The following is a 21,872-nucleotide window of genomic DNA, read 5'->3' on the forward strand; positions in this document are numbered from 1 at the left end:
AGGCATCATCAGCTTTGACAACCTGAACCCATGGTGTCTCTAGCTACAACTCTCAAACCACTCTCTCCGTTTTCATCATTTGTTAAACAACATAAAACCAGTAACAATAATGCTTTCTCTACTTATCGCACCCATACCTATATACAAACTCAGGTTTCTTCAAACGAGGAGGCGCCGTCGCCGTGCCTCACAAGAAATATACGTTCGTGGGTGTTCATGATGCACCAGATCAGGTTGAGAGCTCCTGGGGGATACCATTGTCGGAGGCTGTGGTGGTCAGAAAGAAGAGAGCATTTTGGCAAAGGAGTTGGAATTATTGGGATGTGATCAGGTTAGTCCAAGTTGCTGGGGTTCATTTTCTGAGCCTCTTGGCTCCATTTCACTTAAGTTGGTCGGCTTTTCGTGTTTTCCTTTGGATCGTTGCCATCAATGGAATATGCATCACCTTGTGTTATCACCGGAATCTTTCTCACCGAAGTTTCGATCTACCGAAATGGCTCGAGTATCTATTGGCTTATGGTGGCCTTCTGGCTTTTCAGGTCTGACTATTATATATCCTGGAGATGATTATTTGATCTGAACGTTATATGTATTAAAAGAAGCGCAAAATGAATGTTTAAGCCATAATTTGTAAATTGTGTGCAGGGAGACACAATAGAGTGGGTGAGCAATCATCGGTACCATCATAAGCATTGTGATACACAACGTGACCCACACAGTCCTACACAGGGATTTTGGTTTAGTCACATGGCTTGGATATTTGATTCAGGCCATATCCACAAAAAGGTATGGTCAATTGTTAAAAAAAAATCCAACTAATTTCCTCATATGGCCATGGGAAGGTTATCAAATAATTCAATAGTGAACAAACTCATTGATGGTTAATTGTTAAAAACCAATTTAATCTCGAATTTCCTAATCGACATGGAAAGATAAGGGTATGCGTAGCGGTTCATATTTTCCAGACTCTCATGATTTAAAATAAAATATAAAATAAATAGAAAATAAATGCAAAAAGAAAAGAGAGTGAAGAATCGATTGGTTTTAAAGAAACTAAGGGGGTTATTGGAACATGAATTTCTGTGGAATTTGATGATTTTAATAGTTGAGAGGATTTTACAAGTTAACCAGATTTAACAAACTTTATCAAATACTTTTACATGCATTTTCATTACTTGTGTATAGAATTCTATTGATTGTTATTAACTTTTAAAGTAAAAAATTAATGGTGGCAGAAAAAAATGGAAAGAAAATCATTTCAATTAAGGCAATTCTTAAACAACTTTTAAAAAAGTTTTTCTCACAAAAAAGATCTCAAGAAATAAAATGACAAAAAAATTTAATTTCTACTTTTTACTTTATAGATATATAAATAATAAATAATAAAAATATTTTTTTATATAATTTCGAAATATATGTTTTAAATTTGAATTTTTGTAAAAAAATTTGAATTATTATTTTTGAAATGTTTTTTTAAAAAAATTTGAAAGTGCTTTTTAAAACTATTTTTACAATTTTTATTTTAAATTTTTAATATTTTTTTCTATTTTTTTAAGTTGTGAATTGTATCATGTTAAAGTTGTGATTTGTATATTATTTCATTCTTCAATTTGAGTTTTTGTGTGTGAGTGTATTTTATTACATTGATTTCAAAAATCTTATGGCTATAGATGATATTCTCAAAGTTGAGCACTATGAGTAAAAACAAAGAAAATTTACATCCCAATAACAATAGATTTTAATAGAATCTTAAAATCAACGAAAACTAAACTTTTCCAATAACAAAGGATTTTGAGTGAAATTTAAAAATCATCACCCCAATAACAATGGATTCTATTTAGATTTTAAAAATTCACAAACCAATAACAACGGAATCTCAAAATTTAATAATTCCTCTAAAATTCTTTGCCCAATAACCCCCCTAAAATCTTTCCACAAGAGATTTTTCTCCATGTGTCAACTTTCAATTGCTCAAATTATTTTAAAAATAAATAAATATAATTATAAAGTTAAACCATAATATTTTAGTTTTGTTGAGAGATTCTAATATCATACAACAGTACTGATGCTCTTAAATGTAATTCTAAGAACATCATCAGTGCTTTAAACACGAGTCTCTTCTTACAAAAGAAAAGAATAAAAAATAAATAGTAGGCGAGAGTTACATAAAAAAAAAATTTGAACATTGGTGAGTTTTTCTAAGTGGTTTTCTCAACATTTAATATTAATATTTTAAGACAGTTTAATTATGTGATTAAAATTTAATGGTGAAAACAGAAATCTTGCAATCAAGACGTGAGAGTATTTTCACCATTTCTTGAAGGTTTCTCTTTTTTTTTTCAAGTTCTTGAAGGTTTCAAATGAGAGATTTATGTGAATTTTTCAACTTTTTATGTTTCTCTCTCATACTATATTATTTTATTATTTTGTGAATATTTTTTGAAAAACTACCAATATAAATGCTCTAACGTATTTTTATTAGTAAACTCTTCTATATAGTGTCACTTGTCCTTCTCCTAATCACAATCTTATATTAAACCTTAAATTTTAATAACTCGTTTAAATATTTTTTTTTTTGGAACGCAACTTTCATTAAAACATAGAGTTAGGTGGTTGAACCACCAGATACAAGGTTGATAATCATGCTCTAACAAACTCATTGATTCAAGTCTGATTTGTGAAACAACTTCAAACATGCATATCAAAGATGTTGTATTGGACCAACCTTGTCCCATAACCATGCTAACATCAGGTCTTTTGGATCTGATGGCTAATACATGGTCTTAAAGCCATGAATGGTATTGGGGAAGAAACATTTATCTTTAGCCTCTAAATTTAAGAGTATATATATATATATCACACGGGTCTCAAATTAATAAAAGCCAAATTTTATTAAATTTTTAACTATATTGTCCATAACCTCTAAAATCTCATGATTGGTTTTACTTAGAGCATTTCCTAGGTGAATGAGAGACTAATTTCATACGCATACTGAAATACTCACAAATAGGCCTCGGTATAAAATTTGAAACCTGAAATCTAAACCAAATCTGACCCGTCCTAAATATAAAAATATTCGAACGAAACTTGTAGGGTGATACAAAATATATCGGAACCTGAAGTGTTATTAACCGAACGGGTAACCCAAAAAATAAAAAAAATCATAGTTAATATAAATATTTGAAATATATATAAGTATTTAAAATACTCAATTCAATGTTTATGTTGATATGACATATAAAATAAATATTAAAATTTAAATAAATACCTTAAATATCCAATTATAAATAAGAATTTCATAATTTGGTAATACACATTATTACAAATGATGTTTGTTTTTATGTTTGATTTAACATTTTGTTGTTATTTTATTAGTTTTATGTGTGTTAGATTAATTTCTATTAAATTTAAGTATTTTTATGTTTTATTTTAAAAAAAATTTCTTCAAATATATCCGAGCCGAAATGATATAACACAAATTTGAATGATATAAAGTTACTTTATGGATTGTAGGACGCAATACAAATTTGAACCGAATCCGAATTGTTATTATTTAAACCGACTCATATTAATAAAATATTAGAATGAGACTTAGGAGAGTATATCCAAAAACCCTAAAAATCTAAAAAATCTGATCCGACTCCGAATGGGTACCCGAATGCTGATGCCTACTCACACAACTGAATATTTGTCTTTTGTTTTTATATGAGGAATTCGAAGTGAGAACGAAGTTTTCATTTCTCATAAAATAATATAATAACAATAGTTAATTGTGAGTCTTTTTGAATAGTTGAAAAGCTCACAAAATTTCTTGTTTTGAGCACAATTAAATTAGTGATATTTGCGAGGAGGGTGCCTTTTTTTTTTTTTTAAACTACACATCTGGCCTAACCCTTACTAAATTAGTGGATGCATGCAGTGTGGTGGACAGGAGAATGCAAACGATCTCGTGAGGCAGCCCTTCTACAAGTTCCTCCAGCGAACCATACTTTTGCATGAGATGGCTTTTGCCCTTCTCCTCTATATTTGTGGACGCATGCCCTTCCTCGTCTGGGGAATTGTAAGGACACCTCTTTCTTGTATTGAGATTTGAGCTATGTATAGTTTGATTTAGACATTTTCTCGTAATGTAATAGTTTATTTGGACATTCATCATCGGAATGAGGCAAGTGATCGTAGTATTTTGTTTTTGTACAATGAGGGTAGTATCGCATGTAGCGTTGTAGTCTACATATGTATATATTAGTGTTGTTGATGTGTTCCTATATATATCGGGATTTAAATCCGACGCTAGAATGGATGTCGACAAAAAAAACCTAGCATGAGAAAATGTTATCTTAAGGGTAAAGGTGAAATAATAAGTAACCTCAGGGTGTGGTAAATGTGGCTCGATACCACGGGACTTTTCTGGTGAACTCAGTTTGCCATACATGGGGAACACGAGCTTGGAACACACCTGACCTCTCCAAAAACAATTTGTAATGTCTATACTATACATATTTATATATGTAATCTCATTAAATACTAATAGTAACAAAAAATAGATAATAAATTGGTGACCGGATGAATGAGGTGGGTAGCGGCTATAACATTTGGTGAAGGATGGCATAACAATCATCATGCATTCGAGTTCTCGGCTAGGCATGGACTCGAGTGGTGGCAGCTCGACTTTACTTGGTATCTTATTAAGTTTCTTGAAGCTATTGGCTTGGCCACGAACGTTAAGTTACCTTTTGAAGCTAAAAAGAAGACAATGGCTTGTAACTAGTTGTATTATCGATGTTCTGTCCTATATGTATGAATAATAAAGTCAAGTGAACGAGCCCGTGGTTTGTTAGATAGGATATATTTAAGTGTGTGTGGTGTTGTATTAATAAAGAACACAAGCTTCAGACGTGAACTCTACTTTTTTTGTCAAGGCTGTTGGTTTTCTCTATTATATACACATATGGTATTTCACAACAACAAAGTTTCTCAAGGCTGTTGGTTTGGTCACTAATGTTAACAATACCAATGAAGCCTAAAAGAAGAAAATGGCTTTGGTCTGATCCTTTATAACGGCTAATTCCTTGCATAAATTACCTTCTAAGATTTTAATAATTATCTTTGATTCTGCTCCTCCAATTTCGAATAAATCCCTAGTTCTTTTCAACAAATAAGAGCTTTGTCATTAGCATGCCTCCAAGAAAACTAACATTTCCAGCATTTTTGAATTGCTAATCAACTCTTTATCTACAAACCAAATCTAAAAAAGATACTGTTGGGAAAGAAACTAAATCTCAAAATAAACCATTTTAAAAATAAAAGCGCACTAGACTTAATGGAAGACACTACTGCTTGCTTCACCTTTCACCTACTATGAATGTGAGAATATATAAACCTACAATCGCAGAGCTCTCCTCTCAAAGTATATAAATAATAACTTGGGAGGCTGCATCATGGTGGTGCAGATCTTTGCAGAATACAGACCTCACCTCACCTCGGCTGTTGATCTGATCCTGGTGCTGCGGAGACACTTGGTCCTGCACCGTTCTCTGGCGGTGGAGACATCCCCCACTTCCCTTCTGGTCCTGGTGGTTCGATCACGTGAACACCACCATCTGTTAGTCCAACTGCAAATTGATTTGGTTCAGAGGGATGGGCAGCGATGGTGGCTGGATATACTCTCGAGCTATTCAACAGAGAGTAGGTGTTATTGATGTTGCATAGGCCAATGGTCATAAGTCTGATAACAGCAGGGTTCTTACCTCGGATTTGAAGGCAAATATGAGTTGGGACCAATGCGGCACTTCAGTTGCAATGTCGTAGCCGTCAAGATACTCACACTTCCATCGTCAAAGGCTGCGTAGATTGACTGGCTATCACACGAGTATACAGCATCCGTCACTGAACCACTTGATTCCTTCGGGATCCACTATATATTCAGAAGAAAAATAACTGATTAAGACAGATAACTTTAATGCAAAGCTCTAGAGATATGGGATGTAGCAACAAACCTGCTTCATGCTCTCTAATTTAGGAGCCTCATATATAGCTAACTGGCTGGCATGGACCACAAGAACATGTGTCTGGTCTTGATGGAACTGAACGCGTGTATGAGCAAGTGGGTTTGGCGAATGCCCGTTGGGAATTTGTATCTGTTTGCTAGCTTGCTTTTCCCATCCATCCATGCTCCATACACAAAGCTATACACACAAAACCAAAATTACTTCGGAAAACAGTGACAAGATCTTTATCTGAACATAACTGGAGCCAATGTAGCATATAAGCATACCTGGGAATCAGCACCAGACGAAACAAGTACATTTAGAACGTTTGAGAATGCTAAACCAGTCACTCTCTTCTGATGACCTTTCAGTTTACTTTTAACCTACATGAACCATTACCAGGCAAGAGTTTTAAAAACTATTTGTTTCTTTAATACTTTTAGATAAGTCAAGATACCTCATCCACTCTGACATTGTAGATTTGAATAGAAGAGTCGTCCATTCCAATGGCAATAATGTTATTGTCTTGGGGATGGAAGGCAAGGGAAGTCGCTGCTGGAGGAGGCGCCATGAATGTGGTCATCGTCTGCAAAAAAATAAACAAAGAAAATCTGAGCATATGCAAAGCTTGTACCCCAAAAGATGAACAGGCGTAACATAGAAATGGAGGGACCTTAAAAGTCATCATGTTGAACAAGGAAATTTTTCCTCCAGAAGCTGACATGACATAGGAATCATTCTTTGAGAGCGCAAAGCATGGAACTACATCCTCTTTGCTTCCCTCGCGTGTGTCATTTGTCATTACAACTCCACTAGATGGCTGCCAAAGCTGTGGTGGGATATTGCTATTGGCCTAAACAAGCAAAAACAACATAAGAAGATATAATTATGAGTTTAAGAATCACCACTAGATGTTGAAACACACTGGATATGGTGTACCTTTCCCAAGAGATTCCGCTCATTCTTTTGCCATTTCCATAGTTTATGCAAAGCATTTTCAGCCAATGCCAATATAGCACTTCCAGAATTTGTATATATTAACTTAACAACCTGCATCCAGATACAAGAAGATGACATCATGCCAAAGATAAGAATAGAGAGAGTAGCATGTTTGGGATATTTTGGATACATACTCTTGCTTGTATCAGGCTGTCAGGAAGCCGCAGAGTACGAAGATGAGAACGTTCGCTGATCTCTGTCAGCTTCCAAATCTTTGATTTCTCTGCATCATCAGGGATTCGTGGTTTGACATCTGGCAGACTGCGATTATCTCCATTCTAAAAAACCAACATATTGTAAAATAAACTTGGTAGGAATTCAAGAAAGAGCCAATGTTTGCCTTTGTGGCATTTGAATGAACTAGTAACAGTTACATTATGATCTCTGCCAACTTCACTAGAGAAACAAGTGGACATTTTAAATGGTCAACTACCTCCATTGACTTAATATGTAGATATCTAACCGAACAAAATATAACACTTCACAGGTGGGATTACCATTCCAGTAACAGAAGCCCCTGGTCCACTTCTATCAGCCATTGATAGACTCATTCCAGTGCTTGAACTTGGAGTTCCAAATGCTCCAACAATAGGACCCTATTAGCAAAATCATGCATTTTCAGTTTTTTTCCTTATGCAATAGCACCATAGCACCCAGATATAGCAGAACATATAAGATATGGTGACACGTTTTTTACCTTTGCAACTGACCCAAGAGGAGCTCTAGAGCTTTCAAGGCCACGGTTTGCCATTGAGTGTAAAATTCTGGAACCTTCAGCATTCGCTAGTATCTTAATTCCATTCTCAGTAGTTGAGACAGCCAGCAGAGTTCCTTCTTTATTGATCCTTAAGCAAGGGGAAGACTGAAACTATTACGTTAGCAACCATTCCTTTTAAAGGTCAATTAAACCAATAACTGAGATCAACATATAGAACATTACCGGCAATCCCCCGTCTGCATGTGTTGTAGTCAAGAGATCAACACTATCCATATCCCAGAATTTGACTTGGAACTCATCACCAGCTACCAAAAATTTATTCTTCATGGTATCAAACTGAACAACCCCCACAGACCGTTTCCCCAGTCCATGGTAAGTCCGCTTCACAGCTCCCTCACTTTCATTCCATTCAACAATGAATGATTCCCCCTCCTTACTAGTACCACAAGAGAACAATCTACAACAAACGAAAAGATAAAAGAGACATGAGTTAAAGGATGAATAAGTTAGCATAAAAGGATGGCAGTGGGTCATTTACCTAGTTCCATCAGCACAATATGCCATTGCCGTGCAAGATCTACCGGGGGCATCATAATCCACTCTAGAACCCATGTTGTCATATAACCAAGCCTTTATTTTCCCATCAACAGCAGTTGAGAATATAAACTGACAGAAAGCAAAAAAAAATTCCATCACAACAATCTCAAGGGCCAAAGAGGGTAAAAGTGAAGCTTGCGCACATACTAAAAATGTAAAGCAAGAAGCATAAATTGGACACATCACTATACAGCAAACCACAAGATATTATCACAAGAAAGTGAGTTTCAAGCTTATACATTGGAAACAGAATGTGGCTGCAGGTGCTTCTAGTACATGTATTTGTTCTTTCGTAAAAAAAAATATAACTAGGCGTAAGATGGAAGTTCGAATTCTAATTGAGCAGAAAACTCCAGTTTTCATCTTATGGAATGCCCTAAAGAGCAGGAGACATTTCATGCATATTACACTACCTGAATATTCTCTTTCTGGTGTGGGCACACGGAATAAACAGGTGCATCATGACCTTCAAATGTGTGCAATTTATTTCCAGTAACAGCATCCCAGACCTGTATAAAAAGTATTCAATAAGCTGGATGCTCCAATTATCCAACTTTGAAAACATATTCCAGGATTCAAACCTTTATTGTCTTGTCTTCTCCACAAGTCACAAAACACAACTGCTGGTTTGGCAGGGAGAAAGCAAGATCGTTGACATTACCAGCATGAGCATCAACCTATAACGGTAAACAAACAAACAAACAAACAAACAAAAGCAAATATCAAAGATCTAAGAATGCTTCTCAGTGACAAACACAAATAGGGACCCAAGCCAATAAGACAATAATGGTAGAATCCTACAAATAAAAACAATTGTACAAACCAGGGAATTATACATCGTTCTAGTGAACAGATTCCATGCCTATGTAATCCACATATAACAATAATAGTTCTAAAGAGCAAAAATATAAGCTGAATGGTAACTGACTAGTAAAAGATACAGAGGTTGGTGCAAACTCCACCAAATATAAAGTCCTGAGTAAGGGACAAACCTCTAGATGATTCCGTAGATCATTGCCGCCATGGTATGAATATATATGCACAATATGCTTAGAATATGCGACACCTGAAATAGGAGGTAGACGTTATAATCGCTAGATTTACCACAACGTTAACCAGCACTACACCCAATAGGGACACAAGTAATTGACTCTACAATACGACAGGAAAGTCACAGAATGGCTTACCCAGAAGCCCTCCATCAGGACTCCAAACAACTCGGTTTGCTGCTGCAGTATACTCGCTAGCAAGTGAAGCCTAATGCACAAGAATGAGACCAAACAACAGGTAAGCAAAGGAAAATATGTTCTTGATATAGTATATGGCCATAGTTAAACCTTTTATGAGTTATTTCAAATAACTAGCTATTAACCTTGATGAGTTCCTCACTAGTTCTCTGTAGTTATGTCTTAACATAATAAAAAAACTTCCCACTCGACTATCTGTTAACTGTTACAATATATCAATAAGAAGATGAACCATACCTGAAGATTCGCAGTACAGGAAGCAAGATCCCAAACTTTAAAGCTTCTAGAAACAAGCTTGTCCCTGCTACCCACCTCCCATATTGCAATATCACCAACATTGGTGCCAACTATGAAACCAATGCAAACACAACATTAAAAGCAAGATAAATCAACATATTGTACTGAGAAGATAAAAATACATGCTGTCAGATACAAGTTTTTGCAGGCAACTATGGTATAAACCAGTACAAATTATAGGTGATGCATGCTCCGGTGGAGAAAACTAACCAAGAAGCATCGTTTGTTGTACAGGATGAAAATCCATGCTCTTAATGGCAGAACCCTGACTCAAAACCCTGCTAACATTTTTGGGTAAGTCATCAGTAGAATAAGCTGCATGGGAATGGCTTTGCCCTGGATATGTGACTGGCAAGACATTGACCGGAAGATTATTAACCTGTAGAATGTTCAAAGAAAACTGTGAACTTTTATGATGTTGGGGATGAAACCTTAAGATGAAAAATGAATAAGCAGCCGTTAATACCCCGTCTGATATACCAAAAGGTCTGGGTCTCTTCAATACACTTTCAGAATCTGCTGTCTGATAATCCATTGCAAGGCTATTAGTCGGAGGAGTCCTGGGATGCTTTAGCATAGACACTGTAAGGAGGAAATGATGAATACAGATTATGATGAGGTATCTAATTGGCAAACATAATATTACACAATGAGATTTCCACATCATAAACTACGTAAAATGGAAATAAAATCAGTCGTGACAACATTACCAGCACTGTTGGGGGCTCCTAGGCCGATAGGCCCAGCAGAAACAGTAGGGTGTGATACAGATGGATTAGGCATCCATCCAGCAAGGGACGTTGTAAGAGGAGCAGGTGTTGGCTGAAATGGCTGAAACATGAGATATTCATATAGTAAATTTCATGTCCAGTAATCAAATACAAGTAGTTATATCTTAGAACACTTACACCATGAGCACCTAATGGTGGGAAGCCTCCAACTTTAGGGGCTGAACCCATTAAATGATTAGTTGCAGGGGAAGCAACATGTGAACCATTTGGATGCCCACAACTATGGTCAATAAAGAGTGTTTTTATATCCGGGTTAGGCCTTGGATTCTTGCAAAGCTGATGCTGCCAGTTCAAACTACAATTTTAGCACAATCACATTCAGTTAGTTTCCCCACCGAAAGAAAAAAATGAAGAGAGACAAAAAGAAAACAAAGAAGGTTGTAGCATAGGCTAAACGCACCTTTGGTTTATTAAGGTTCTCAATCTTGAATTCTTCAAAGTTGGAAACTGAAGTTTGTCCCGGAAGAGAGGATTTGCCTCAATCAGTTTCTTAAGTTCCCCCAGCATAATACCTCTTGCAGACTTGGTATCCCCATACTTGGAAAGCTGCTCATTTTCCCTTGAAAAGGTAACAAGTAAACGGATTATAAAACGAGAAGCAAGAAACACATTATCATTGAAGTCTCTCTCTTTCACACAAACATAACCCAAGCGCAAAGAAACTAAAGACTCTACCTGAAGTTCGTCAAGGTTAAAAGCATGGTGATCTCCTTAAAAAGCTCTTCATTGAACGTGGAGAACACTTTCAACTCCTTAACAAGGATTTCAACTGCCTTGGCATTATCTTTCCTACAAAAAGGAAAAAAAAATGAATCAACTCTGAAGGTTCGGGATCCAAACGAGAGCACAAGAACACTTACTTATCAAGTGCTTCAAGGTACTTCTGCTTACGAATCTCGAAAAAGATCTTCATAGAGTAACGGTTATCATCAACCTTAGTGAAACCAGAAAGGTACTTCTCGACATCGTCCCATTCACCAGCGGTCACACTGTCTTCAAAGTACCTCATGTTGAAGTAAAACCCAGACTCCTTCTCCAACCTAGAAACAGAACAAGCCTCAGCACACTCATTTCAGAGGAAACAATTTAAGGGGGAATTTGAATTTTGAATTTTGAATTTTGAATTTTGACCTGTGAACAGTGTCTTTGAATTTCTCTTCGTCGAGAAACTGGAGAATCAAAAAGACGAGTTCTCTGCTGAGCGACGACATAGCCTTGTTCTGATCTCACTACTACGCACTCATGCAACCAACACTTTTCATTCAACACACAAAGACGAGAAATTAGGGTTTCCCAACATACAAAACCCAATCCAAGCGAATATGAGATCTAAACACCCACACGAAAATCGAAATCGAAATCGAAATCGAAATCGAAATTGAGAGGCGAATCCCCAGGTGGAGAGATGGGCACGTGCGAGAGATAGAGTAAAGTAGTATACCTGTGTTGAAATTGACTTTGGAGAAGGAGCGAGACGAAGCAGAGAGGGACGTGGTGGGTGTGGGGGGCTATTTATGCCGATGATTACTGATGCTGTCTCGTTTCCGGAGTTTCCTTTTTTTCTTTCTTTTTGGATTTATTGCTTTTTTATTTTTTATTTTTTATTTCTGTGGTCGTTGGGCGTCTATTTAATAATAATAATATACTCTACTTTTTATTATACTCAAAAGTGGGCTATTTTATACATAGGAATTTAAGTAAAAGGCTAACTAAAACGGATATATTAATATACGTCGCACCCCACCATAATAAGCTCGTTTTTAAAATTTAGTTTAATGACCTATTTTAAATGTGTGTGTGTACTTATGTTGTTGAGAATCTAAGTAATCAACTGATGCTGTCTAGTTAAATGCGTTCTCGTTAGCTTTTGACGTGTACCTCTCGTCTCTTCTTTTTTTTTATCAAAAGAAACATAAAATAAAAAGTAGTATCTGATAATTGGCTTATCTCTGTTCCTTGTTCCTTTTATGACATCAGCTAACGTCAAAAATAATAAACACTTACAAAATCTAAAAGTCCGACTAGTGATCTCGAAACAAGAAAAACAAATAAAAAAACGTTAGAAATAAAATTACACGAATGAAAAGAAATAGTTGTTTCATCTCATATTTAACAAAGAATAACTTTGTTTTTTATTTCTTTATAAAAAAATATAAAAAAAGAATAATAGAGAATGAGAATAAAAAATTATTAGTTGTTGATATTTTTTAAAGAAATTATTCTTGCAATGACAACAATACTAAAGGAAATGAAAAGGGTGATATATGGAATGAATCTGAAATTTGAGAAGAATGCTAATTTCATATGTAAATTACTTTTTAATTAAGAGAAATTTCTTTTCTTTCGTATATTCTCTATTTAAAAGATTTGGAATTTTTGGATTATTTAATTTTAGGAAAATATAAATTACGTGATAAATGGTAACAAATAAACGAATATAGAAATTTCTATTTTCTATTTCTGTAATAGTAATCAACAACAGTTTTATATTCTTTGATGATGTCCAGCCTTTCCTCAAGAAGGCAACAACTGTCAAAGACCTACACGGGCTACAGCCAGTCTTACAGGATAGCACAAGGCGTAACAAATACTGAGACTATGTAGTAGTGAGAGCTCTTGGTAAAAGGATGGCCTAAGGCGCAAAAAAACTTGACTAAACATGAACTTACTTTTAACGTGACGATGAACTCGGCCTTGCCTATATAGTACATTGAGCAAAAATACTGAGACTCGTGAAGACGTGGATCAAGCTGGAAAAAAAATTAGAGATTATGAGAATACGCATACGCCATCCCAAGCACAAATCTTATATACACATACTTATATCACGGGAATTAGACCCGTCTGTGCATTGCCACGGGTATGAGCCTTAGCTTGCCCATGATTCGTGATGAGTTATCAGCATGTGGCTGAACTAAGAAACGGGCCAATAAATTACTGGCAATAATGGCACTCGTTCTAGCTTCTACGTCAGAGGATGTTCTCCTTCTTCACGCCACTATAAAAAGGCTTAGTAAAGCACTTTAGTTTAATTATACTTCTGCGCTTTTGTCTGGAGAACCATAACCTTTTCAGCACATCAAAGTTCGTACTAAAAAGTTAGTGACATCCACACTACTTTGAACTTTTTGTTATGGATGTATAAGGGAAGTGAAACCACCTATCTGAAAATGGTACTGGATGGAGGTGATCGTTTTGTTGGAAAAGGATGTGAAGCACATGACTGACGAGGGTATAGGTCATATTATTTGATTTGACTGCCGGTGTGGGGTTTTTTTTACATCATGATGTAAAGGTGATGATTTACATAATTTGGATGTGTATATTGATGTTGCCAGTGTTCAATCTATAAGCCGAACTTTATAATGTCAAAATTTAAACCAGTCACCTTCAAAAGAGTTTGATGGACTGGAAACTAGCCCACAATATGCTTCTACAGTAAGGATTCATATGCTTAGAACAAATTTCCTTGCAATAGTAATCCTACATCAGTTATGGGTTATGGGCTTTTAAGTCCAGCTTAATGGACATGTACCAGCTCAATTAAGATTAAGGTTTCTTCCAATTTCGTAACATATTTTTCTTCTTTATCTCCATATTTGTTTTTTCTAACATATGTTATGTTAATTATAGCCCCTGTTCGGAAACGCGCTAGGCGCTAGTCGGGCGGTCGGGTTGGGTCTAGCGCCTAAAGAGAAAATCGGAGATTAATCGGAAATTATGCGGGGCAAAATTTGTAGATGGTTTACTGTGTTATAAAACATGTTAATCTTTAATTGTGTATAACATTAATACATTTTCATGTTTAAGATTGTATAAAACACACAAATAGAATATATAAACTTAATATAGTGTATTTTTCATCAAAATTATGAATATAAATGATATTTATAAAATTTTAGATCAAATAAAAAATAAAAATATTATTAAAAATAAAATAAAAAAAAAAATAGATTAGGCGGCCGCCTAGGCGGCTAGGCGGTCATTTAGGCGGTCTAGGCGGAAAAAATCGGATATCCGATTTTTTAAACCGATTTGGCATAAATCGGGGCGGAAGAGTGACGCGTAGCGCATAGACGGCCGCCTAGCTAGGCGGCCGATTTTTAGAACAGGGATTATAGCAATTAATTAGCACATGATTCCTTAAGCCCATGTTAGTGAAGCATCACCTCAAGTAAAATCTCATGATGAGAGCAAACATTCCTCTCAGATCTTTCTGATTCTTTAGCGATTTAATCAAACGTAATATTGCTATAATCCAAAAAAACTTTATAACTACAGCTATTCAGTTATGATACCTTTTTTTTTATATATAAAGAAGATTGGAGAATCATCTTCTGTCCCTTTTATTTGTTTAATATTTTGAAAAATACTGAATAAAAAAGGTTCTGATGAGTTGTCGTGACTCATCAGCCGGCCCTCAACACACAACAGTTCAAAATGCTAAGTTACAAAAAAAAAAACAATTCAAAATGCAAAAATATACAGCAAAAATATAAACAAAAAAAATATATACGCGACCGCTACTAACGTTCAAATTTTTGATTTCTTCTTTTGGTAAAGTTATTATTTTATTGTTTTGAATCAGCTTTATACTTTGTGTGTATATTTTAAAGTTTGTTCAGAGAAGAAAAGGTAAAGCGTGCAAAAAAAAAAAAACAAAAAATTAAATTGTATTCTCTCTCTCTAGGGATAGGTCAAAGACGAATCAGAGCCAACTCTAAAGACTTGTACTTTGCTCTGTAACATTTTTCTCTGTTCCGCAATAACGAGAAAGAATCTACAATCAGAGGCAGCTCAATTTCAATTTTGTTTTGGGTTTGTTCTGAAAATGCAACTTTTTAGTAGCTGTTGTGGAAGAGGATCTGCTGGGTAAGTCTTTGATTCATTAACTCTATGATTGTTAATTCTCCTTTTTTTTTGTTCGTTTTTGAATTTTTCTGATATTTTTTTCTCTGTTGGGTTACTGGTAAAACGTGTTACTGGTTCAATCGGCTTTGGTGTTCCATCCTGATTAGGGTTTTAAAGATTTTATAATCAATTTTGGAGACTATTTATGCTCAATTCTCCTTGCTCTCTAATGGTTTTTGATGTAAAGTTTGTTTCTTTTGATGCAAGTTCGAATATTTTTGTTTTTTGTTTTTTGCAGATTACATGAGTTGTGCAAGTGATGATTTTGAATTAAAGTCTTTTTGCATTTCACAATTTTTGTTTCTTGATTTGTTAATGAAATGATCTAAAAATAGTGTTTTTGAGGTTAAGTTTGGTTTTGATGTCACATAGGGACAAGGAAGCAAAGACAGAGCCACCTCGTAAGATATTCTCACTAAAGGAGCTTCACGCCGCCACAAACAGTTTCAACTACGACAACAAACTCGGTGAAGGACGGTTCAGCAGTGTGTATTGGGGTCAGCTCTCAGATGGTTCACAAGTAACTCATCTCAAACTCTTTAAACCCTTAACTCTTTTGGTACTAGTACAAACTCCTTGTTGCTTTAAAAAAAAACATGATCTTGTTGTAGATTGCAGTCAAGAGATTAAAGTCATGGACCAACAGAGAAGATATAAACTTCACTCTCGTAGTCGAGATTCTTTCACGTATCCGTCACAAGAACTTGCTGAGTGTTCGTGGTTACTGTAACGAAGGTCAAGAACGTCTTCTTGTGTATGAGTACATGCCGAACTTGAGCTTGGTTTCGCATCTTCATGGTCAGCATTCAGCTGAGTGCATTCTGGATTGTAACAAGAGGATCAAGATTGCTATAACCTCTGCTCAGGCCATTGCGTGAGTCTCACAATCTAAAACCATTCATGAGAGAAGTTTAAATTTCGACGTTAGCTCAACTGGAAATGATCCTGGCCATTGTGTCAGAGGTCTCCAGTTCGAGTGACCTCCGGGACGAAACTAATATTATATGTTGTGGTTTAATTTTCTGACAGTGTTTGTCTTTTGTTTAGGTACCTACACCATCACGCAACGCCGCGTGTAGTCCACGGTGATGTGAGAGCTAGCAATGTGTTGCTAGACTCTGAGTTTGAAGCTCGGGTTACGGATTTTGGATATGGTAAACTGATGCCAGAAGATGAAGCCAAAAGTAATAATAATAACAATGGGTATCTCTCACCAGAGTGTGTTGCATCAGAAGCAGGTGACGTGTACAGTTTTGGTATCTTGTTGCTTGAGCTGGTTAGTGGCAAGAGAGCAAAGCTGGGTCTAACGGAGTGGGTGTTGCCACTTGTTTACGAGAGGAAGTTCGGTGAAATAGTGGATCAGAGGGTGAAAGAGGAGGACGTGGGAGAAGGGTTGAAGAAAGTGGTTTTGGTTGGTCTGTTGTGTGCTCAGAGAGAGGCGGAGATGAGACCAACAATGTCTCAAGTGGTGGAGATGTTGATGAATGAATCAAAGGAGAAGATGTCTGAACTTGAATGTAATCCTCTCTTCAAGAAACCGTGTAGTAGCGGCGACGAAAACCATAGAGAGGATCAGGAGGGTGCAGATGTGATCACAGAAGAGAAGGATGATCATCATCAACAACAAGAGTAGGGATCTTTAGGCATAGAAAGTTTGTTCTCTCAGATTGTTTTTTTTTTTTCTACCATCTTCTGTTCATATTGTGGTATTGATTTGATTGATTGGTGTTTGTTAAGGTGTGGTATGTAAAGGCAGAGTTGTGATGCTTTTGGTCTTGCTTGAAAGATTGATACTTTTAATTTATGGATTATACTGAGACTTGTATACTCTAGCATGATCTTTTTTTCACAATGATCTGAATCAGATGAAATCATTTCTCAAGGATCTTGCTTAGAACAGTTCTTGCTAGATCAACACTTCCTTCTTGATCTTGATCTTCTGTTTCGGATTCTCTGAATGATGTTCCATGTCCGAACCAGGAACAGCGAAGAACATAGTTAATCTGCTTCCTTAATCTGGCGTTATCAATCAGAACCTCTGTTAGCATCTTCCTTACGACATCATCTGTTCCACCTTGTTCTTCTGATGTTGCTAGTTTCGGCTTTCCCACTTCTTCTGAGAGAAGCTGCGTCTGTTTGGAACATAAGATTTAATGCAGTAATTAATACTATGGTTGGTGTCACAACAAAGTGTAAGTAGTGGTTGAGTCTGTTATCAGCCGTTGCTAGTAGAAGATCCATCGCTTCGGATGGTGATGATGACTCCATTATTAGATAACAACGATGGTGATGATGACTCCATCAATATTCTGTAGAACATCATCAGACTCATGCATCAAATATCTTGTTTGCGGTTTTAGCAAGCTTCTTCTCTATCCTTCTCCCGTTGAACAATTCTCTGAACATTGCATTACATTTAAAGGGTTTAAAAACTGCAACACACTTGAATACAAATCCTGCAAAGAGCTTATCTTACATCCATCTCCAGCTTTTCTTTCATCGTGCGGGTAAGCTCTTGTTTCGGTTCTGATTGGCTGGTTCGGAAAGACTTGACCTCTTTGACAAGGACCATTAGTTCTGCTTTTGATCTCTCTTCATGTTCTTTACGCAAATCCTCAAACTTGTCTCTTAGATCATCGATCTGCTGCAGCAACATTTGATTTTCTTGAACAAGGGACTGGTTTGTAGTCTCGGTATGTGCTTTCTCGCCCTGTAAGACAAACATAGATAAAGTATCTATCGTTGAATGCAAATAAAATAAACACAGAGTAAGCACAAACCTTCGTAGAGTTCCATCTCCATGCACTGCTTCCGAAGTTCTTCCATATCCCACTGGATTTGAGTGAATCTTTCCTTTTCCTTCAGAACTGTGTGCTCCATTCCTTGCTTGCATTGCATCTGTCTCGAGTTGTTTCAAGTTCAACCTCTAAATCGTTTACCTACGTGACCAATCCCAAACATGATAAAAGCAGAATAAGACATTGGAAACACTTGATTTGGGGAGATCAACCCAAGAGGGGAGAGTGACACAGTAACAAAATATGTTGTAAGCAGAAATAAAACTCAGGACTGACAAGTATACGGCTTTCCCCAAGTCCAACCCTTACCACTGTTAAGACACATGTTTCCTCTCCTCATGTTCTTGCACCCACCGTGTCAAAACGATTCGTTTTGAATGGATATTAATGTTTTATTAGAAGTCATCGCAACAAATGTCACTCTTGCCGAGTGGTTTATCTGTTAGATGAACTCTGGGAGAAACCCGGGTTCGAGCTGTGAAGATAAAACAATTAAAGTGACGGCTTAGCCCGTCGCTGTCGTCCTGACCATCTGTGACGATAGCAAGTGCCGTCTGAGCTCATTTTCTCTCTTTTTTTTCTAATCATGTGCAGGAAGGAAGGATACGTACGTTATACTTTCGAGTTTATTACACAGCTGTTTAGGATTATGGAGAACTCTGAGATATGGGATGCATAGCTTTTAAGTGTTTAAGTTGGTGCTAATGCTGCTGTGGATAATAAGCACGAGGTTCAGTTAATAGGATTAGCTACAAAGCTCTCTACGCTGTTTCATTGATGTAGCCTATGATTCACTTATGGTAGACAGTAACTAATGATAAAAGATTAGCCGAGGACTGTGGCTACCTCTGAGAACGTTTCTTTTTTTTTTATGCCTCTGAACAAGAGTGGTCAGTGATTTTGTGAAGTTAGATATCTCTGAGAATATCTAACTAGTCCAAAACAAAACATTAACACAAAGGAGATGCTTGCTGAAACATCCCTGGATTGTGAACTTTTTTCATGAGGAAACAAACAAAGCAATGGCAGTCTCTCACAATCTTAGTTTCTTGACTTTGTTACATCTTTTGGTTTTGGATTAGTTACTGTCTCTTTGGGAAGTTCCTTTGGTTAAAAAAACATTCACAAGAATTGAGCAAGGAGAAAGATACAAGACATTTACATTTCACATAAGAAGTAGAGCAAGGAGAGAGATAAAACATTTACTAAGCTTAGAAAGCCATTTCGAGTTAACGCAGTCTAAGCTTAATTAATCACCACGTGCGAATTAACGGAGTCAGAGCTTAACTAATCAGCACGTGCGGACCCGCTTTGCTGCGTGTGATGCATCCCTCCACCGTACACGTGTCCTTGATGATGATTCCCCATCGTCACAATCCCACCGTACATCCCTCCTCCCGCCGTCGCACGTCCTCCACCATTGTATCCTCCTCCTCCGCCGCCACTAGAGTTCCCATTTCCTCCAGCTCCACCTTCCTTATCCACCTGTTTCCCCGTGGTCGTCCTCTCCCCTTCCACCTCCCTGTACTTCTGCAGGTAAACCTTCAACGGCTCCACGTAATCCTCGAACCCTAGCGTCGTCATCGCCCATAGAAGATCGTCGCCGTTGATCGTCTTCCTCTTCTCTCTCTGACACTTGTCGGATGCCTCTCCGGTGACGAAGCTTATGAACTCGGATACGCACTCCTGCACCGTCTCCTTCGCGTCCTTGGAGATTTTGGCGTTCGCCGGCAACGCTTTCTTCATGATCCGACTCACGTTCGCGATCGGGAGAAACCTATCCTGCTCACGCGACGATGCGCTGCCTCCGTCCTTGTGGCCGCCTGAATCGTTGTCGGAATCCGCCATCTCGGAAACGGCGAACGGTTAATCGGAGGTGGCGGCGAGAGAGAGAGAGTGGTTTGGGTCCGTTGGATCGAGAGGATAATAATCGGATCGTGATGACACGTGGGTAGTTATAGGTCGTTCGTGCGTCGATAAGGTTAGATACACGTGGCAGTGATTACGTCCGTTGGATTGAAAGAGGGACTTGAGATCTTGGCGGTGCGGAGTCCACCCACGTGGAGTATCTGGTTGATCCTACCTTATCTTCCCCACAATATTTGGGTGATGGCTTTTAATTTTCCATTAACAAGAAGATGGTGGAGTAATCTCTATTTAGTGTGATTTATTTATTAATAATAAGTTTTAGTTAGAAGTAGGCCTGGACATTTGTAACTGAATTTTAAATTCAAATTGGACTCGCATCGAATAGCAGAATCCATCCGATTTCGTTTGTATCCCTCAAAAGAAATTAAATATTTGTGAAATGAGTATTCAAAGCCTAAATCTAATTTATAAAAACATTTGAAAGTATAAATAAACCGAATATGTATCCGAACAGCGAGACCTTGTTACCAAAAAAAATGAGTCAGGATTTATAGTTTTGGACCCTAAACTCATATATTCCCAGCCAGTTGTGGTCTAGACAATTGTTAATAGCATCGAACTACTACTAGCCAGGAAGAATTGGCTAAAAAACTACTTGAACCAATAAGCAAACGTACGAATTTTTTTTTTGAACAAATAAACGACTTGAACCAATAAGTGTGTGCCAAATAACTGTAATTTGCTCCAATTAGCCATGTGGCAAGTTTTTTATTGGGTAAAATATTAAATTATTATACTAAAATTTTCAATTTTTTACGAACGTACAGAGCAAACTAGTAGCAGAAATACAATAATAAACTAAACAGAGAGGATTTAAGAAACGAAATAACAAAATGAAGCAAAGGAGAAACGGACTTTGGACGAAACTTTAATTTTAGCGCGAAAGACCAGCTGGCGAATCGATAACATAGAAAGCTTCCAGTCACCGAAAACTACCAGAAAGAAAACCGCCCTCAAACTTTGAAATACACGGTTCCTACAGCTTTTGAAAAACTCGAACGCCACCAACTGCCCAAAGAATCACAACTCGAACTCGCTAGCTAACCCAAAAGACAACTACCCGGCAGCACGAAGAGGATCTCGTAACCGACGAGGCCGTCGTTCGGAGAAGGGTGTTGAAGATTGCTGCCTCCAACTCACCAACCCGTGACTGTGTACACCCGTTAAACCCAAGTCTCATATATAACAGTGGGACCAGCCTGAAATACCTCTTCCAGAGATACACCACCAAGCACACTGGAAAGCCGGAGCCAAATTAAAACCTATCCATTACCTTCTAACCCAAACAACTCCACAGCTAACCCGAGATCGAGAACCCGAGAGGGTGGAGAGCCAACGACCTCCACCGCCAAACCCCCACAACTTTATTAAGTGAGGTGAGAGAAACCTGAGAGCCACACCACCGGACCTGCACACAAACGGAGACAAGAACAACCGCAACACCATAGATCCGTAGATCAGACGGAGCAATAGAAAATTCTGACTAACACGTGGCCACCAGATACACCGTAGATCAAACTTACCAACCATAGCTCCAGAATAACACCAACGTGTCATTACCAGAATGACACATAATAACCTGAGAGTGAACAGAAATA

The 21,872-nt window shown here is 37.2% G+C and overlaps 3 protein-coding genes, 1 long non-coding RNA gene and 1 other non-coding gene across 5 annotated transcripts; 3 read left to right on the forward strand and 2 right to left on the reverse strand.

The window, feature by feature from the left end:
- The first annotated feature begins 1,443 nt into the window (after nt 1-1,443).
- Nucleotides 1,444-5,457, forward strand: LOC106405289. Its single transcript, XR_007321431.1, has 3 exons — nt 1,444-4,060; nt 4,372-4,478; nt 4,573-5,457. It is a non-coding gene; the product is annotated as an uncharacterized LOC106405289 (long non-coding RNA).
- Nucleotides 5,146-12,230, reverse strand: LOC106406158 (topless-related protein 4-like). The gene is made up of 26 exons (XM_013846763.3): nt 12,078-12,230; nt 11,768-11,890; nt 11,497-11,676; nt 11,312-11,425; nt 11,037-11,195; nt 10,754-10,931; nt 10,556-10,676; nt 10,312-10,427; nt 10,056-10,224; nt 9,786-9,895; nt 9,489-9,558; nt 9,294-9,367; nt 8,883-8,978; nt 8,715-8,810; nt 8,243-8,370; nt 7,927-8,161; nt 7,684-7,848; nt 7,484-7,582; nt 7,121-7,264; nt 6,927-7,037; nt 6,661-6,840; nt 6,445-6,573; nt 6,275-6,370; nt 5,997-6,185; nt 5,748-5,914; nt 5,146-5,671 (listed from the first exon to the last, which is right to left on the reverse strand). Exons 2-26 carry the CDS (start codon nt 11,845-11,847, stop codon nt 5,476-5,478), a joined length of 3,402 nt encoding a protein of 1,133 aa, XP_013702217.2. The 5' UTR covers nt 11,848-11,890; nt 12,078-12,230; the 3' UTR covers nt 5,146-5,475.
- A 2,750-nt stretch (nt 12,231-14,980) lies between these two features.
- Nucleotides 14,981-17,376, forward strand: LOC106402722 (PTI1-like tyrosine-protein kinase At3g15890). Its single transcript, XM_013843508.3, has 4 exons — nt 14,981-15,508; nt 15,920-16,067; nt 16,159-16,421; nt 16,595-17,376. Exons 1-4 carry the CDS (start codon nt 15,468-15,470, stop codon nt 17,178-17,180), a joined length of 1,038 nt encoding a protein of 345 aa, XP_013698962.2. The 5' UTR covers nt 14,981-15,467; the 3' UTR covers nt 17,181-17,376.
- A 1,442-nt stretch (nt 17,377-18,818) lies between these two features.
- On the forward strand, nt 18,819-18,906 carry LOC125584963. The gene has a single exon (XR_007321856.1). It is a non-coding gene; the product is annotated as a small nucleolar RNA snoR121 (small nucleolar RNA).
- A 544-nt stretch (nt 18,907-19,450) lies between these two features.
- Nucleotides 19,451-20,287, reverse strand: LOC106406646 (nuclear transcription factor Y subunit B-3). The gene has a single exon (XM_013847341.3). The coding sequence runs from the start codon at nt 20,191-20,193 to the stop codon at nt 19,633-19,635; it is 561 nt and encodes a 186-aa protein (XP_013702795.1). The 5' UTR covers nt 20,194-20,287; the 3' UTR covers nt 19,451-19,632.
- Between the last annotated feature and the right edge of the window lie 1,585 nt (nt 20,288-21,872).

Source organism: Brassica napus, chromosome C3 (genome assembly GCF_020379485.1).
Source record: "Brassica napus cultivar Da-Ae chromosome C3, Da-Ae, whole genome shotgun sequence".
In the NCBI taxonomy this organism is placed as follows: Eukaryota; Viridiplantae; Streptophyta; class Magnoliopsida; order Brassicales; family Brassicaceae; genus Brassica; species Brassica napus.

What these genes read in the sequence shown, in the direction of transcription:
- LOC106406158 (XM_013846763.3), bottom strand. Translation starts at nt 11,847, where the DNA reads ATGTCGTCGCTCAGCAGAGAACTCGTCTTTTTGATTCTCCAGTTTCTC. An exon ending in TACCTTGAAGCACTTGATAA is followed by an intron (nt 11,426 to 11,496) that starts GTAAGTGTTCTT and finishes TCCTTTTTGTAG; the next exon opens with GAAAGATAATGCCAAGGCAG. An exon ending in AATTAGAGAGCATGAAGCAG is followed by an intron (nt 5,915 to 5,996) that starts GTTTGTTGCTAC and finishes CTGAATATATAG; the next exon opens with TGGATCCCGAAGGAATCAAG.
- LOC106402722 (XM_013843508.3), top strand. Translation starts at nt 15,468, where the DNA reads ATGCAACTTTTTAGTAGCTGTTGTGGAAGAGGATCTGCTGG. An exon ending in TGTGGAAGAGGATCTGCTGG is followed by an intron (nt 15,509 to 15,919) that starts GTAAGTCTTTGA and finishes GATGTCACATAG; the next exon opens with GGACAAGGAAGCAAAGACAG. An exon ending in AGCTCTCAGATGGTTCACAA is followed by an intron (nt 16,068 to 16,158) that starts GTAACTCATCTC and finishes ATCTTGTTGTAG; the next exon opens with ATTGCAGTCAAGAGATTAAA.
- LOC106406646 (XM_013847341.3), bottom strand. Translation starts at nt 20,193, where the DNA reads ATGGCGGATTCCGACAACGATTCAGGCGGCCACAAGGACGGAGGCAGC.